Source organism: Mobula hypostoma, chromosome 13, assembly GCF_963921235.1.
Source record: "Mobula hypostoma chromosome 13, sMobHyp1.1, whole genome shotgun sequence".
Lineage (NCBI taxonomy): Eukaryota > Metazoa > Chordata > Chondrichthyes > Myliobatiformes > Myliobatidae > Mobula > Mobula hypostoma.
The window spans coordinates 97376182-97394650 of NC_086109.1; the positions used below are offsets into that span (position 1 = coordinate 97376182).

At 42.1% G+C, this 18469-nt stretch overlaps 1 protein-coding gene across 9 annotated transcripts in view; it reads left to right on the top strand.

The window, feature by feature from the left end:
• The window catches only part of gabpb1 (GA binding protein transcription factor subunit beta 1), an 82669-nt gene that overhangs the window by 42031 nt on the left and 22169 nt on the right, over positions 1-18469 (top strand). For 6 of the 9 annotated variants that reach the window (XM_063066304.1, XM_063066306.1, XM_063066305.1 and 3 more), the window contains 3 exons: positions 8092-8202; positions 13395-13577; positions 13901-14016. In XM_063066304.1, the coding sequence (XP_062922374.1) occupies positions 8092-8202; positions 13395-13577; positions 13901-14016 (410 nt within the window). The remainder of the gene's footprint in view (positions 1-8091; positions 8203-13394; positions 13578-13900; positions 14017-18469) is intronic. The other 3 variants (XM_063066302.1, XM_063066307.1, XM_063066308.1) reach the window with 3 other exon arrangements.

Genomic DNA, 18469 nt, shown 5'->3' on the forward strand with positions numbered 1-18469 from the left:
CTCAGTAGTTGGGGAAGTGTTGGAGTCTGTTATTAAGATGAGGTTTCAGGGTACTTTGAGAGTAAGTGATAAAATAAGTCAAAGTCAGCATGGTTTCTGTAAAGGGAATCCTTGCCTGACAAATTTGTTACAGTTCTTTAAGGAAGTAACAAGCAGGGTGGACAAAGGAGAGGTAGTGGATGTTGTTTACTTGGATTTTCAGATGGCATTTGATATGGTGCCACACATGAGGCTGCTTAACAAGATAAGATCCTGTGGCAATATTGGAAAGATACTGGCATGGATAGAGGAATGGCTGACAGGCAGGAGGCAATGATTGGGAATAAAGGGGCCTTTTCTGGTTGGCTGCCAGTGACTAGTGGTGTTCCTCAGGTGTCAATATTGGGACTGCTACTTTTCATATTGTTTGTCAGTGATTTGGATAATGGAATTGATGGCTTTGTGGAAAAGTATGCAGATGACACGAAGATAGGACGGAGGTTGGTAGTGCTGAGGAAGCAATGTGATTGCAGAAGGACTGAGAGAAATTGGAAGAATGGGCAAAAAAGTGGCAGATGGAATACAGTGTTAGAAAATGTACGATAATATATTTCGGTAAAAGGAACAATAGTGCAGACTATTAGCTAAATGGGAGAAGCTTGAAACTTCAGAAGTGCAGAGGGACTTGGGAGCCCTCATACAAGACTCCCAGAAGGTTAATTTGCAGGTCGAATCTGTGGTAAAGAAGGCAAATGTAATGTTGGCATTTATTTCAAGGGGAATAGAATATTAAAGCAAGGAGATTATTCTGAGGCTTTATAAGACACTAGTCAGGCTAAACTTGGAGTGTTGTCAGCAGTTTGGGGCCCCAATCTAAGAAAAGATGTGTTGTCATTGAAGAGAGTCCAGGGGTGTTCACGAGGATGATCTTGGGAATGAAGGGATTAACATATGAGGAGCGTTTGACAGCTTTGAGCCTGTACTCACTGGAATTTAGAAGAATGGTGGGGCTGTGGGTGGGATATCTCATTGAAAACTGCTGAATGTTGAAACGACTAGATAAGGTAGATGCGGAAGTCGAGTCCAAATTAACTCACTTGGAGACCGTATAAGTATAAACCCTTTATTCAAAGCCCTCGGCACTTCAGTTAGTCGCTCAAACAGGAACAGTCTGTGACTGTTTCTGCTCAGTCCACCAACTGACCGGCAAATCCTCTTACAGAATAGATATAGTCATTCAGATACCCCCACACAAGACAGGCTGGAGCCAGACTTATCTATGTATGTGACAGTACCAAGAGACGAATTGCAGAATAGGTATAATGGCTCACATATACAGAACAGGCTGGAGCGGTCTTATCTGTGTGCATGACTGCACAAAGAAACAAGGACCTTGAAACACTGTCCAACTCCAAGAAGGAAAAATATGGCTCAGCATAGCTCGGCAGTTTCTTACAGAAGAACAGGTTGCTATTGTTTAACTGACTGTGTTAAACCTTTACATACTTTATCATTCCCTCCTTTTGATCATTACATGATCAACAAAGCAGTAAGCGGCTGAGTACAGCATTGAGTTATCAGTGGGTAACAACAGTAATTATTGATGATAGGTACAGCTATTAGGCCATAATCCAATATCATGCCCCACATGTTACCGAACAGGCCTTCGAATGACCACCATTTAGACCCCTTGGTAAACCTGTGTAAATCCTGTCCTAGTTTCTTGATGTTTTCGATCTCCTTGGCAATGTGCTTGGAGAGGGACGTAACGTTAGTAGACTCATCAGGGATATAGGTGCAGCATTCTGTGCCAATAATAGCACAGGTTCCCCCTTTCTTAGCTAGGATAAAATCTAAAGCCATATGATTTTGTAGGACTGTTTGTCGGATGGCTAACATTTCCGTGGTCACCTCAGCCACCTGAGTCTGGGAGCATAATAGAGCGCCGGCAGTTTCATTTGCCATTTCCTCCAGGTCAGCTGCCAGCTTAATGATTTCTCGGGAGTTCCTAGGTGTGCCATAAGAAGGCAATCATCCAGAACCTCTCTGATTCTGTGATTCCTCATTTCTGCCTCTGCCAGTGGGGGTGATCCCGCAGCTCGGGCACTACCCTCAGGTTGGAACTAGGTAAGCTCCATTTCTTCTGGGGCAGCTGCGGGTCCCACCTGTTGGTCGCTTCCCCAGGTAGCCACAAGTAGGCTTTATCCCCACAAACCCAATAGGTGCTATTCAAAGGACCGAGGGAGAAGCCCACCATTAAGATTATAATTATGGATGCTGCAAGTGCTGTTCCCCAGGAAAAGTTTCCCCTGGCAATTACAGTAACAAGTTGTATTTGCCACCCAGGCGCAGGGCGTATGTAGGTGTGGCCAAGAGGCTTCAGGGGAGGAGGTCATAGTTAACGAGGACCTGAGGTACCACCCTTCAAAACACAGACATTTGCAGTCACTGGTGGTCCTCTTGCAATTCTGGACTTCACTACCCCAGGTGTTATTAGAGAATTCGCAGGCAGAGAGTTCCCGTATCAATTATAAATAGAAGTTGAATTCCAGCTACCTGAAGGATTTATGTTGCGTTCCTCTTGTGGGTCTCTACTTACCACGGGCAACATTGTCGAGGGTCATTTAGCAAAAGGATTGTTCATGGAGAATGGGGTGACTGCCTGGTTTGAAACTGAGCGTCTCTGCTGTCCCCAGGGGCACCTTGCCTTCCAGTGTCCTGGTTGACCACAGCTAAGACACACTCCAGGCTGAGCTTCCCCAGGCATGGGCGCTCGCTGGGGTGGCCCATTTCTTCGCTCGGGGGATAAGGTCATTGGGGTGGTCCCCTTATTGCCATCACCTGGCAGGGTCCTGGGGCATATGGGTCATCATGCAGGGGGTAGACCAATCAGGGAATTGATCCCAATCCTGGTTCTGGTGTATGGTTACGATGCCGGCCATTATCTGACCCCCGTCGGTGTCCCTCACCCCGTTGGACAAATTCATGCTCAACTGCTACTCCCTTTGAGGTGGTTCTGGACTCTGTGCACCGATTATGGTCATTATCTGGCCAGTCCATATTGTTGGTCTTAATCATTGTGGCTAACTTAAAACGGAGACATTGGAGCAGCAGCGCATTGAATTGAGGGGAAGTATTCCCAGTATTGAAGGTCTGGTACCCCACGTAAGTCCTATAACATGACACAAAGTGCTCCCAGTAGTCCGACCCTGATTCCCCAGGTTTTAACTTGCATTTTAGTACTTTAGTGATGTTAACGGGCTGTTGGAGTGCTTTTTCCAAGCCCTGGATTATCTGATTGGTCTGCTGTTCCGCGTTTAGTACCCCTTCCCTCAACTCTTGGTAAGTTCGGTATCCCAGTTCTGCCTTCCATTTCCATCCCTCGTCTGCAGATAATATCATACAACAAAGTCTGAAAAGATCCTGAGGGGTAGCATTGTACATCTGAATTGTGCTCTGCACATATTGTGCGAAAAGTGCCGGTTTCTCCTTTCTGTCAGGGGCCTGATTCATTGTCATGATCATCTCTTGTGTCTTCCATGGGGCATAGACAGGGATAACTGCCGGCTGATCTCGCTCCCTCGCCCTGGGATTTGGCATCAATCGGGTAGGTAACTGTCTCTGGGGTTCGGGCGGGGGCCTTTTCTCGGGGACTGAGCTTATCTGTTCTTCAGTATCACCTCGTGGGATGGTTGGATATAGGGGCTCCACCCACCCCCTTCCCCTCTGTTTCACCCTTCCTCCCACGGTGTCAGAGAACCCCAGAGAAATTTCAGGTCCCGAGGTCTTATTAGTAGCCAGTCTTCATCACGATTACTTTCATTAAACAGGGTCAGTAAGCCAGACATACTCCTGGGATCCCGTATCTCATTTCCTATTTGTCTCTGCATTTGTTGCTTTCGGCCCTCGGTTTTATTCCTTGATCAAGGCTTTCCATTTGTTACTACAATTCTTTTCTCGGACTATTTTTACGGCTTGGTCACAGCTTGTCATACCTCATGTCCGTCCCAGTGGCTACACTTCGTCCCGCAATTTCTTACGTAAAATACCACTTAAGACATGTACGTCTCTCTTTATCATGAAACAACTCATACTTTTTGCCTAGTGAAGTTCCTGTATTATTTTTATCACACAATAGGTCTTGTCCCATGTCTTTGTCTTTTTACCAGACATGGTGTCTACTGCTCAATTCTTCTAGTTTTTCTTTACTTGATTTTAACTCTTATCCGATTTTAACTTTTACCCGACAGCTGTAACCTGTCCAATTTCCAAATAATTGTTCTACCTTACACGAGTCTCTTGGCAGATTCGATCCAGGTCCCGTCAAGGTCCTGTACTGAGGTCTGGGTGAGGGGCAGAGACTCACACCGGTATGGTAGGGAGCAACAAAGACAATTTGTCTTTGTGGACCTAATTGGTCCCCATAGATAAGATGTTCAGTCTGTCGCTTATTCAGCCCGCCTCCATGTCACAGTCCCTATGTTGGTACCCTGCTGGCAGCGCCAAATGTGGAAGTCGAATCCGGATAAACTCACTCAGAGACCGTATAAGTATAAACCCTTTATTCAAAGCCTCCGGGGCACTTCAGTTAGTCGCTCAAACAGGAACAGTCTGTGACTGTTTCTGCTCGGTCCACCAACTGACAGGCAAGTCCTCTTACAGAATAGATATAGTCGTTCAGATACCCCCACACAAGACAAGCTGGAGACAGACTTATCTATGTACATGACAGTACCAAGAGACAAATTATAGAATAGGTATAATGGCTCACATACACAGAACAGGCTGGAGCTGATCTTATCTATGTGCATGACTGCACAAAGAAACAAGGACCTTGAAACACTGTCTAACTCCAAGAAGAAATATGGTTCAGGATAGCTGAGCACATCTGTTGATCATCAGCAGTTTCTTACAGAAAAACAGGCTGCTATTGTTTAACTGACTGTGTTAACCCTTTACACACTTTATCATGGAGAGGATATAACCTGTGGCGGGGGTATCCAGAACAGGGCACAGACTCAAAATTGAGGGGTGATCTTTTAGAACAGAGATAAGGGGGAAGTTGTTTTAGCCAGGGAGTAGTGAATCTGTGGAATGGTCTGCCACAGACTGCAGTGGAGGCCAAGTCCATGGGTATATTTAAGGTGGAAGTGGATGCTTTTCTGATTGGACAGGGCATCAAAGGATATGGTAAGAAGGTAGGTGTATGGGGTTGAGTGGGATCTGGGATTAGCCATGATGGAATGACGAGCAGACTTGATGGGCTGAATGGCCTATTTCTGCTCCCATATCTTAGGGTCTTCTGGACTCTCACCCAGTCTTGACTCTCACTAGATTTACTTGGATTTTCATTGACAAGGTGTTGTAAATGAGGTTGCTAATCAAGGTAAGAGCCCATGGTATTACAGAAAACATACTAGCATGGATAGAAGATCTGGCTTTTTTGGCAAGAGGCAGCAACTGGGGATAAAGGGGATGTTTTCTGCTTGGCTGTCAGTGACTAGTGGTGTTTCACTGGGGTTGGTGTTGGAACCACTCCTTTTCATGTTATATGTCAATGATTTGGATGACAGACGAAGATAGGTGGAGCAGCAGGTAGTGTTGAGAGAGCAGGGACTTTTCAGAAGGACTTAGACAGATTAGGAGAAAGCACGAAGTGGCTGATGAAATATAGTGTCAGGGAGGACTCCCAATAGGTTAACTTGCAGGTCGAGTTGACAGTAAGGAAGGCAAATGCAATGTTAGCATTCATATGGAGTGGACTGCAATATAAAAGCAAGGATATAATGCAAAGGCTTTATAAGGCATTGTTCTGTGAGCAGGTTTAGGCTCCTTATCTAAAAAGAGTTGTGCTTGCATTGGAGAGGGTCCAGAGGAGGTTCATGAGAATTATTCTGGGGATGAAATGGTTAACATCTGAGGAGCGTTTGATGATGGCTCTAGGCCCGTACTCACTGAGATACCCCTCACTGTTCTAAATTTCATTGAAACCTATCGAACATTGAAAGGCCTGGATGGAGTGGATGTAGAGAGGATGTTTCCTTTGGGGAGTCTGGCACCAGAGGGCACAACCTCAGAATAGCAGAGTGTCCATTTAGAGCAGAGATGAGGAATTTCTTTAGCCAGAGGGTGGTGAATCTGTGAAATTTATTGCCACAGATGGCTGTGGAGGCCAAGCCATTGGTTTAGGGTTAGGTTTAAAGTGTAGGTTGATAGGTTCTTGATTAGTAAGGGCATCAAAGGTTATAGGGAGAAGGCAGCAGGATGGGGTTGAGAGGGATAGTAAATTAGCCAGGATGCAATGGCAGAGCAGACCCGATGGGCTAAATGGCCCAATTCTGCTCCTGTGTCTTATTTTCTTATGGAAGTCTCCATGTCCTACTGGGGGAGAGAATTTCAAAAGTTTACTGTTTTACAGAGTCAAGAAATTTCTCCTCATTAGAAAGCAAGTATTGCACCTGCAGGGGAGCACTGCCACTTGCAGCTTCCCTACCAAGTCCCATACCGTGCTCATATCACCGACTCCAAACCCTGGAACATTGTCCAGTAGTATTCCTTCACAAGACAATTGTAGTGGTTCCGAAAGGGTACTCTACCCAGCCTTTTGATGGGCAGTACAAATACTGGTCTTACCAGTGCTGCCTGTCCCTTTGAGCACTGGTAATTATAGAGGCAAAGTGCTGGTTTGATGATGCGCTGAGTACCTGCAGTCATTTTGGGTGCTTCTCGTGGTTATTGCTCCTGTTCTGCTGATATAGTCAGAACTCCTGATAGACTGCAGCCTCTTGATTTCTTCTTTCCCCTCATTGTCATCCTTTGCACTACATGGTATACTTTCATATTCCCAACTTGTAGTACGTTGAGAGTGAAGAGAGAGCCAGATGCCCAGTACCTCGTTCAGGAATGTCCAATGCTATCGCCATACACCTAACTGCATCATATTCCTGTGAGGTCACCATACCCTAATTTTTCATTTTTGCAAATGTGGTCCTTGTCACATTGTTCCTCTGCACGTTCATCAAAGTTCAAAGTAAATTTATTATCAAAGTACATATATGTCGCCTATACTACCCTGAGATTCATTGTCTTGTGGGTATTCACACAGAAGATCATTAGTGAAACGTGATACATAGACTGACAAATAATCAATGTTTCAGTGCAAACAAAATAAAATAAACAAATTCTAATGATGACTGCTAAACATGAACTTCACTCACAGTTGAGGATTATTTTACTGATAAGACTACTTAGTCTAGAATTTATAATGGAAATAGCAAATGCAGAAAATAATGAGCGTATCAGGTCAAAGACCATCCTGATGGAGGGGTCAACCTAAAGCATTAGCTCTTATCCATTAGAATTGTCTAATCTGTTGGTGTTTTGAGCATTTTCTGTTTTACTGCAGATTTCCAGTATTTTTATTTTCATCAATAAGGATAAAACTTAAATATAGAGTTGTAGAATTATAGAGCTCAGAGACCAGCCCTTCTGTTCATACTCACCTCCCTGCCCATCTGTACAAATCCCGTTTACTGTATCATTCTACTTAAGTGCCTGCCCCTTAACCATTGCATATGATTCCTCCACCTCTCCCAACTACGAAGTCAACCACCCTTTGTGTTAAATTACTTAGAGTCATAGAAAAGAAATTGTTTGGCGACAATAAAGTATAAGTACAGCGCAGAAATAGGCCCCTCAGCCCATCTAGCCCATGCTGAACCATTTAATCTGCCTTGTCCCATTGACCTGCACCTGGGCCATAGCCCTCCATACCCCTGCCTTCCATGTACCTGTTGAAACTCGTAAATGTTGAAATTGAGCTCACATGCACAACTTGCACTGGCAGCTCAGTCCACACTCTCATGACCCTCTGAGTGAAGAATTTTCCCCTCGTACTCCCCTTAAACATTTCACTTTTCACCCTTAACCTGTGGCCTCCAGTCCCAGCCAACCTCTGGAAAAAATACAACTTGCATTTACCCTATCTATACCCGTCATTATTTATTTAGAAGAAGAAAGCATTTTTAAAGTGCTTTCTGTTCCAGACTGAAAGAAACTCTTGCTACTTGTTACCTGGGAAGAACCGTGTAAAATTTGTTCTTTAAATTTTAGAGTCGGGCATTTCTGCAGTGCAGTTTGGGAATTCCTCTACGTCGGTGTTGGCTACATTAGCTGCCTTGGCAGAAGCATCGGCACCGTTGACCCAAGCACCTGAAGCACCAGGTTAGAAGTTGCTTCTTCTTCAGGATGTGTGACCTGCTTGGGAAATGTGAGATTGTAACCTGAGTGGGAGAGAGTGTTACCCGCAAAGCTGCAAGCAAACCATTTCAGCAGCAATAGCAATTCTTCCACAGTCTCAATTTTAGTTGCATTTTATTTTTAATACAAGAAGTGCAAAGTGATAGTTTTTACTTCAGCAACACAACAAAGGTATTACATGGGGACAATATTTCTGCTGTAATTCCCATATATTTTCTTCGTTCATCTTTAAGAAGTTCTGGATGCCATTGCTTCCATAACAAGGCTAGAAGAACATGTATTCGTTAGGTAGGGTCATCAGCTCTCAGCAGCAAAATCTGTGTGACACACACAAAGTACTGGACAAACTCAGCAGGTCAGGTAGCATCTGTAGAAATGAATAAACTGTTGATGTATTAGACGGAGACCCTTTCTTCAGGAATGGAAGGGAAGGGGATGACGCCAGAATAAAAAGGCATAGGGGAGGGGGAGGTGATAGGTGAAGCAAGGAGGGCAGGAGAAGTAGAAGAGCTGGAGTGGAAGAGATCTGATGGAGGCGAGTGGACCCTGGGAGAAAGAGAAGAAGGAAGGCACCAGGAGCAGGTGATAGGCAGGTGAGGAGAAGAATTGAGAGGCCAGAGTGGGGAGGGGAAAAGAAAAAAAATTATTACCAGAAAGCAAAATTCATGTTCATGCCATCGGTTGGAGGCTACCTAATCTTGTGTGTTTACCTTATCTCTGTAGGTATTCTATAATTCATCATTTCTGTCTTTTGTTTTAGTTTTTTTCTCAGCTAATGGAGGCTTTCATAACTACAATAGTTGAAAGAGATGAACTGTGGAAATATGTAGTACGGAAATGGACCCTTATGGCCAACCTCATCCACGCCACCTTTAATACTCTTAATCCTATTTGCCTGGATTTTCTTCCTTCTGTTCCTGCCGAAATACCTTTTAAATGTTATCATAGACCTGCCTGTACTGGTTCTGCCTGCTCACTTCAGATATTCACCTCACACTGTAGAAAGTGTTACCTCTCAGATCTCCTGGACCTCTCTTTTATTTTTGCTTATCAAATTTTGAGGAGTATAGATAGGGTAAATGCAAACATGCTTTTTCTACTGAGGTTGAGTGAGACTAGAACGAGAGATAAGTGGAACCTAAGGGGAATCTTCTTCACTCAGAGGGTGGTGAGAGCGTGGCATGAGCTACCAGTAGAAGTAGTGGATATGAGTTCGATTTCAACCTTTAAGAGATAAGTACATGGAAGGGAAGATGGGAAAGCTATGGTCTAGGTGCAGCTGGATAGGACTAGGTAGAATATAGTTGACTAGATGGGCTGAAGGGCCTGTTTCTGTGCTGTAATGCTCTGGCTTACTGTAAATTTGTACTCTCCAATAATAGACTCTGCTGAAATGAGAATCTGTCCTACCTATGCCTCACAATTTTGTAAGCCTCTGTAGGGTTACCCCTCATCATTCTACATTGCCAGGAGAATAAACATAATGATTCTAATCTCTTCTTATAACAACAGAATTCCATTCCAGGCAATGTCCTGGTAAATCTTTTCTGCATTATCCCTATTACTATCTTCATCCCTGCAGTGTGGTGACCAGACTGTACCAAGTAGTCCACCTGAATTCTAACCAATGGTTATACAACTGCTAGATGACATCCTAACTTTTCTACCCAAACTCTTCGCCTATGAAGGCACACATACCAAATTCTTTTCTCAATATTCTCACCTGGGTCACATTTGCACCCAAAAATCTCACAGTTCAACAACACTACTAAGGATCTCTGCCACTTGTATTAATTTTAATTTCTACTCTGTCCAACTTTCCAGTTGCTGGAAGGTAACTAGCTACAAATGGCTTCCATGTTATGGAGTACTTGTGTTCCTAGAAAATCTCCATATTGTAATTTTTCTGCAATATGAACCCCTACTTGCTGTTGAGTACCATTTTGTGAGTGGAGATCTGTTCCTGTGGGATGTTTTTCTCTGGAGCAATGATGAGTAGCACAGCTGCTAGCTCATGATGGGGGATCCAAATAAGAGATTTGCTTTGGAAAGTAACTAGGCAATCTCTGAGGTGCCCAGCAGCTGTCTGTACAGACACAAATCATCTTCCAGCCCTCTGTTTAAATGGAGACATGCACTTTGAACGCTTATTAAATGTAGGCAAGATTGGTTAATGATATAATTCACAAGAAATAACAATAGTCTTTAAGATTTACAACCTGCACCTAAATCTGCTGACCCTGTTTCAGACATCCTAAGGATTCAAGATTGTTTAATGTCATTTCCAGTGCACAATTGTAAAGGGGAATGAAATAATTGTTACTCTAGATCCAATGCAGCCCAAAAAAACAATAAGATAAAGAAAATGATCAGTAAAAAATAAATATAATACATGAGATAGCTTATATAAATTGATTGTTTATCTGTTCATAAAGTGACGCTAGGCACAGGAGTGTCTGTACATTAGATGACTGACAGGAAATAAAGTAGGGATGGGGTGATTGAAAGGGTTACTGCTTGGGGAAAGTAACTTCTTCTCAGTCTGGTGGTCCTGCTGTGGTTACTACATAGCCGTCTTCCTGATGAGAATGGAATGAACAGTCCATGAGCCCGGTATGTGGAATCTTTCATGACGTTACTAGTCCTCTTCCAGCACTTTTGCTGGAAAACTCTAGGGTGTGGGGTAAAGAACTATTAGAGAGAAAAATGAAACTGCTAAGCCTAAGGCCTACCACATTATCTGTGTGTGTGTGTGTGTGTGTGTGTGTGTGTGTGTAGAAATGTGAGTTGAAGAGAGCAAAAATAAACAAAATGTGTTGATAATTTTGCATGTTGTATTTTTTTATTTGATGTCCCACATATAAATTCTGTAAGTGTGAATTTTAACACAGATTGTCTCTAATGCGTAAGGTGGTTTTGAGAAAATTCCCTGTGTGTTGCACATGATATGAGGTAAAGATCATTGGGAAAACTACGATAGAATAATTGCGTCTGAATCTTTGTCTTAAAATTTACATCAAGTGGTCTTGGGATGATTTGTTCCTATAATGAACTAAATTCCTACAACTTGAAAACTCTGCATGTCTGGTGCATGGAGTGTTACCAAGGCAGGAAAAAGGTCGCTGTCTTTGTGACAGAGACTACTGCTGCTAAATTAACAAATTTCACATCACATGCTAGTGATAATAAACCTGATTCTGAATTAAACTTCAGAATTCTTTTCAGATCTAATTAAAATGCATGTTTACATTTTGCATATTAGAATATTCAAGAAATTAAAATTGGGTAAAAAGCGTGACTGATGTATCTGCAGAGTAGCATTAATTTCCTGCTGCTGAACACTCTCCCCTTGGCTGCAAAGGTGTTGATGTCATCTAACGTCAATGTAGAGGAGCACAGGCACATTAAATACCTCATGGTCTATCCTGATAACAGATACACTTGAATAAATTCTATGAATAATTGAGTCATTTTCCATTTAATGTTGCCTGATTAACTTCTGTTCATTTTCAAGGGAACAGCAATTGACAGCTGCATCTGTGTGGAAAGCAAACAATTTTTCTAAGAAGGTTATTCACTTTCTCTACTTGTTGGTGTATATTGAGGCAAAATTATCATTGTGATAAATAACAAGGACACGGCTCTGTAATACCCAGTATTGTGGGGACACATGGGAACTGTAACAAATGGTATATGTGGAAGAGAGAATATTCAAAATCAAATAAAAACCTGCAGGTGCTGGAAACCTGAAGTTAAATAGTAAATCAATCACAAACAAGGATTTAAAAATGCAAACACAAGGAAATCTGCAGATGCTGGAAATTCAAGCAACACCAGGGTCCTGGCCTGAAACGTTGATTGCATCTCTTCCTATAGATGCTGTTTGGCCTGCGTTCACCAGCATTTTTTGTGTGTGTTGCACAAACAAGGATTTGTTTGCCGAAGGGTTTCGGCCCAAAACATCGACTGTACTGCTTTCCTAGATGTTGCCTAGCCTGCTGTGTTCCTCCAACATTTTGTGTGTGCTGCTTAAATAGGAAATGCTAAAAAAAAACTCAGCAGGTCAGGCAGCATCTGTGGAAAGTGGAGAAGCTATTGTTTCAGGTCTGAGATCCTTCATCAGAAGAGGGGAGATTTCTTAGCTACTCATTATTATTCGAGTCACAGAGCAACACAGTACCGATACAGGCCCTTCAGCCTGTCCAGTCCATGCTGACACCGGTGCCCACCCGACATTATTGTTTTGATGTTTTATCATTTCCTTTCATTGTGGATATGTATTCATACTGTCACTGAGGATGGAATATTTTGAAAGGTCCTTCATTAACTTCTTGCCTTATTTGTTGCTTTCTTCAGTGGTCTGTAAGATTAGCGGATCAAGCCTGTGTTTGATGTTCCATAGTATTGTGTGAGATGTATTATTTATCGCTGTTAATTGAAAATATCCTTCCATCTCCAGGCACAACGTGTAACATCTAATGTGATGTAAAATCTTATTTCCATTAATTCTGTTGATGAATTCTCAAAGGAATTTTGAAAATCATGATGTCTTTCATGCTGTAAGCATTCTGCACTATATCTGATTGGCTTGGAGAGTAAAACAGAGAAACCAAGTACAATGCAGCAAACTTTAACCACAGATTTTCTGTAACTGCAACACTGTCCTTCAGCGTAGTTCTTGTTTCTTGACTATAGATTTGTAGTTGCCCCTGTAGTAAATTGTTAATCATTTAGCGGAAAGACTGTGTGTAATGGTCACAGTGCGATAAATCAGTTGAGACAGCGGTTAACTTACAAAGGCTTCTTGGCTTTGGTCAAAATGATGACAGCTTGCTGCACCTGACCACTGGCAATGGGCGAGATTGTTGGGTAGCATGGAAATGGTGTGATGGGGAAGGAACAGCTTCCCTGGGCAAGCACATACATCTGTGCATGTAAGGCTTGGTGATGCATCACTACAAATTTATTTCAACTCTCTCAAAGGAAGTTAACATCTTCAGAAGTCCAGTTAATCTGTAACTCTCTTCCTGCTACCTAGTGGATGGTTCTGATTGAGAACAATCTTTCCACTTAATCAAAATAAATATTGAGTTTTGTTTGGTACATAATGAAGCAAAAGTTGAAGATTAAATGAGAAATGTTGCTTCTTGTTTCAGCAGTTGCTACGGAAGAAGTGGTAACAGCTGACTCTGTGGACAGTGCCATACAACAAGTTGTCAGCAGTGGAGGTCAGCAAGTGATTACCATAGTTACTGATGATATTCAGCTGAGCAACTTGCAGGCAGCCAGTGACAGCATGAATCATCCGATCATTGTCACAATGCAGGATGGACAGCAAGGTAAAGTGTAATTAAATGATCAAATACAATGTGAGTGATATTTCCTCCAACTATTGATACAGGATACGTACTGCAAACTTGAATGTGCCAGGGTAATTGAACAGATTTAACACATAAACTTTTACTCAACAGATTAACATACTAACTGCGGTAGTAAAAATAACGTTTTTTTCCAATATTTTGTAGGGGCAGTCACCTTGTAAATTAAATGCTTATAATAAAATACAACGGCTGATCTACAACTCATAATCATTAAAAATATAGTGCAACCATTAATAGAAATCTGTTTCTGAAGTTGTGTTGAAACTATTTCCATCTCCTAGTTTTGACTGTTCCAGCGACTGATATCGCTGAGGAGACAGTAATCACTGAAGAACCGTTGATGAAGAGGCGTTGTGTGGAGATAATTGAAAATCACATTGATAGCACAGAGATTGAGGTAAGTGTCCAGAGTCATTTGTTTGTGGCAGAGGGATACTCTCAACTGAGGTAGAACTTGGTTAGAACTTGACCTGTGTTGTAGTTATTTTCATTATTTGTTTCTGTAAGAATTCCAGTCACAGAACTTTTCCACCAGTTTTTGATGGTGCCACATTGGTTAAAATATGATCAAATACTAGTAAGTTTCTCTCAAAGACCTATCCCAAGTATTATTTTGTCACTTTTTCCAACTGTGCACTGCACCAATGTCTTCCTTTCAGTCATTTGATTACAAATCTCAGCTCACATGTCCAACAACAATGAATATGAAATTGTGTCAGGTTTTATAAACAAACAACAATATTTATTAACCTCTACTCAAAAACATAGAAAAGTAAACAAACTAGCTTAACCGGAAGTTAACCATTATGCGGCTATCCCGAACAAACAGTCGAACTTATAAATACTTCTTGAAGTGGTAAATTTGAACACAGTCTTAAAGTAGTAAATTGAAAAGTCCTAGTGATTTTTACAGTCTTTAAGGAGAGACTTTACTGCAGCAACAATTCCTCCAAAGACAATGACGGATCTGCCCATCACAGTCGAGCGGTGCCGTGTTGAAGCAATCACGAAAAAGTAAAGGAACTGACCTTTTCTCTTGGGAGGGTGGACACTGCACAAACTGTCCTGACCTTGCAGGGGTGTAACTCATACGTGCATGCCACAATTTCCCGCACGATTCCGATTCCAAACGGTCGATCACTTCCAAAACACTGAACGTCGTTAACTTTACCCAATCCTTTGGGTTCTCGTACATGAGTAAGGTCTTCACTCTCCAATACTAGACTGTAAAAGTAAAACAAATGTGCAACAAACAAAAACTGGCAGCGATTGGCGAAACTGCCGGCAACAACGTGTTTGCACTTTAAAGTAGAAAGTAAAAAACTCTGCATCACACTTTGGCGGGCTTCCTTAAATACCGTAGGGAACATGCCATTCACGTGACATAACATCACCCCACAGTCATGAGACCATTACATCATCCCACTGTCCCATGATCAAACTGTGGGCATGAACACAGCAAATATGATGATCTTTACAGACCATTGTATTTATATTCACTCCTTGTAGGAGATGTGCCATATATACTCTTACACCAAAGTGATACTGGACACTTCGATATATAATTTGGTACAGCAGTTGGAAGAGCTAAGCACTTGGCTGCCATATTGAAGTAATTCCATACATTTCTAAGTTCCAGTCCCCTGCCTTTCTCTGAATCACTGACTTAAAACAATACAGGTCATTTGGTCGATTGGATTCTTGCTCTGCAGTTCCATTAATCCACCTTCTTTCCCTCAGCTCTGCAACACATTCTCACAAGCCTTTTTCTCCCCTTTCCCCTTTCCCCATTCCTCCATCTCCTTTCCCTCAGCTCTGCAACACATTCATACATGCCTTTAGATTTCCCCTTTGACTCTTTGTTGTTCACCTACAGTAAATTTACTTTTTCTTGCCAGCTGTGGGAAGAAACCCATGCAATCAGAGAAAGAACCTGCAGACTACTCACGGGCAGCATCAGAGGCCAGGATTGAACCTGGGTTCTGAGCTGTGGAAAGTTTTGCTCAACTCCCTTCTAATCCAGATACTAATTATTTCAGTTCTAGACCTTTAATTCTTCACACCTCTGCAAGGGAAATAGGCTTTTCTTCTTTTAAAGTTGCTGGTGAACGCAGCAAGCCAGACAGCATCTCTAGGAAGAGATACAGTCGACGTTTCGGGCCGAGACCCTTTGTCAGGAGTCCTGACGAAGGGTCTCGGCCTGAAACGTCGACTGTACCTCTTCCTAGAGATGCTGCCTGGCCTGCTGCGTTCACCAGCAACTTTGATGTGTGTTGCTTGAATTTCCAACATCTGCAGAGTTCCTCGTGTTTGCGTCTTCTTATTTTAGTTTGTCTCCTCTCAGCCACCACTTCTCAAAATAAATTAAATTTTCTTTGAAAATTTCCAGGCATACTAACTTCCTGGTAACTAATCTCAGCTCTCCCACGAATGCTGTCTTATCATTCCTATAAAGTGGTGGTCAGAGCTCACACTGTAGCCTAACTAGTGTTGTGTACAAATATCCCTGTTCTAAAACTTAATGCCTTGGCTACTTAAAAGCATGGTTATGATTTTTTTAAGCCACCTTGTTGACCTGGCCTGCTATCTTTAAGGATTTGTTGCCGTACCATCCAAAGTTCCTTTGTTCCAACATAGTATTTAGCATCTTCCCATTTATTGTGTACAGTACTCCCTTGTCTTGTACTGTTATTCCAGCATTCCCCACAAATGCATTACCTTTCATTTAAATGAATTAAATATATTTATGTTATTTCTGCCTACCTGACTAGACCACCTATAACTTCCTGCAGTATAAAGCTTTCATCCTCCCTTTCAGCCACTTGTTCATCTGTAAACATCTTCATCATGCTCTCTACATTTCAGTCCATCTCAATGATTGTATTTTAAAAAGCAAAGAACTAAGTATGAAGCCCTACTGGTCACAGCCTATAGTCAGAAAATACCTGTTAGCTAATACCTTTGTGTCCTATCACTGGGATAATTTTGGACTCTTTGGATACTGTTATTATATTTTCTTTAACGGGGTTCCATGTGCAACCTTGTTAGAAGTCCTGCTAAAATCCATATAGACCACATCAAGTGCACCATTTTTATGGACCTCGTCCTAACCTCATAAAAAAAATTCATTTGTTAGTCAGACACCTTCTCTTAACAAATACATGACTTAATTAACCTGTAGCTTTCTGAATGAAAATTTTTATTCTCATTTGGAATTGGTTCCATTAATTTGAAGTTATTGAAGTTAAATTAAGTGACCTGTAATTAATTTATGCCTCTTGACATTTTAAACAGTAATTCAATGTTCAGTTCTCTGGGCTTCTGGCATCCTTCCAATTGCCAAGCAAACTCTGTACAGTATTTTTGATGAGTTTCCATGTTATATCTGGTACAGTTGTATTGATTGATCTCTTGATTCTACCCATTAACCATAGGTTGGGTAGTCAATGTTGAGACCAAGCATATTGCTCAACATGTTTCTTCACTTGATCTGATGGATTTAATACGGTGGCACAGCTATGTGGAAAAACTTGGCTCAGGACCCCCTCATCTACACTGGAATCCCAAGCTGTTGACCGTTTCCCTCCAAAGATGCTGCCTGACCCACAGAGCTTCTTGTTCGTTGCTCAAGGTTTTGCCATTGGTGGGTGAAGGTCTTGAACACATGGGAAGTTAACAGTCCTGGAGTGAGTAAGGGAGTGCTCAGGGTTGAGTAATAGTTTTGTATTGTAGCTCCCTGATATCTCCGATTCACTTGCACCATGGTTGTCTGAGGGGTTGACTGCTATCAGTTAATTAACTGTGTCACTTACTCTCTCATGCAAGTGTTGGTATAAAGCTAAACAAACTACATTCTATTCAAATATGTTGTTTGTTCTTTTGAGGAATCCTTGATACTGCTTTTCCTGATGCCCATTTACAATATGGTAGTCCCAGACAATATATGGAAAGTTAAAATCACCTACTACCGCAATCTTATGTTTCCTGTAACAGTCTGCAATGTCTCTACAAATTTGCTCCTCTAAATCTCACTAACTACAGGTTTCCCCCGCCATCCGAAGGTAGAGTGTTCCTATGAAAAGGTTCGTAAGCCGGAAGATCGTAAAGTGAAGAAGCAATTACCATCTATTTATATGGGAAAAATTTGTGAGCGTTCGCAGACCCAAAAAATAACTTACCAAATCATGCCAAATAACAAATAAAACCTAAAATAACAGTAACATATAGTAAAAGCAGAAATGATATGATAAGTACACAGCCTACATAAAGTAGAAATACTTTTCTACAATCATTGCCGCACTGTTCTCCATGGCGAAAATCATACACAAGCGCTCTCAGCAGAAACACTCTCTCCAGTAACCCTTAAGCTATGAAGCTGCCAAATCATACCAAATAACACGTAAAAATACACAGACTATATAAAGTAGAAATAATGTATGTACACTGTAGTATCACTTACCGGAATTGGGCAGCGCTGAGCACACTGATGATGTTGTGTTAGACTGAGTCGTCGGAGGTTGGAGTGGTGCAGTGGTCCCCAACCTCTGGGCAGCGAACCGAAACCGATCCACGGAGAATGCAGTGGTAGCCGGGACGCACCCCGCACATCTTTAAGAAAAAAGCTGAAATAAACAAGCTAATTAATTAGGTGCTGCTCGGCACGTAAATGTCAGCCCAGATCAGAGGCAACGCAATTGGCAATTGCCTCTGATCTGGGCCAACATTTACGTGCCGGGAGGCACCTAATTAATTAGCATGTTTATTTTGGCTTTTTTCTTACAGATGTGCTGGGTGTGTCCTGGCTACCGCTGCATTCTCCGTGGAAATGTATCGGTCCGCGGCCCGGGGGT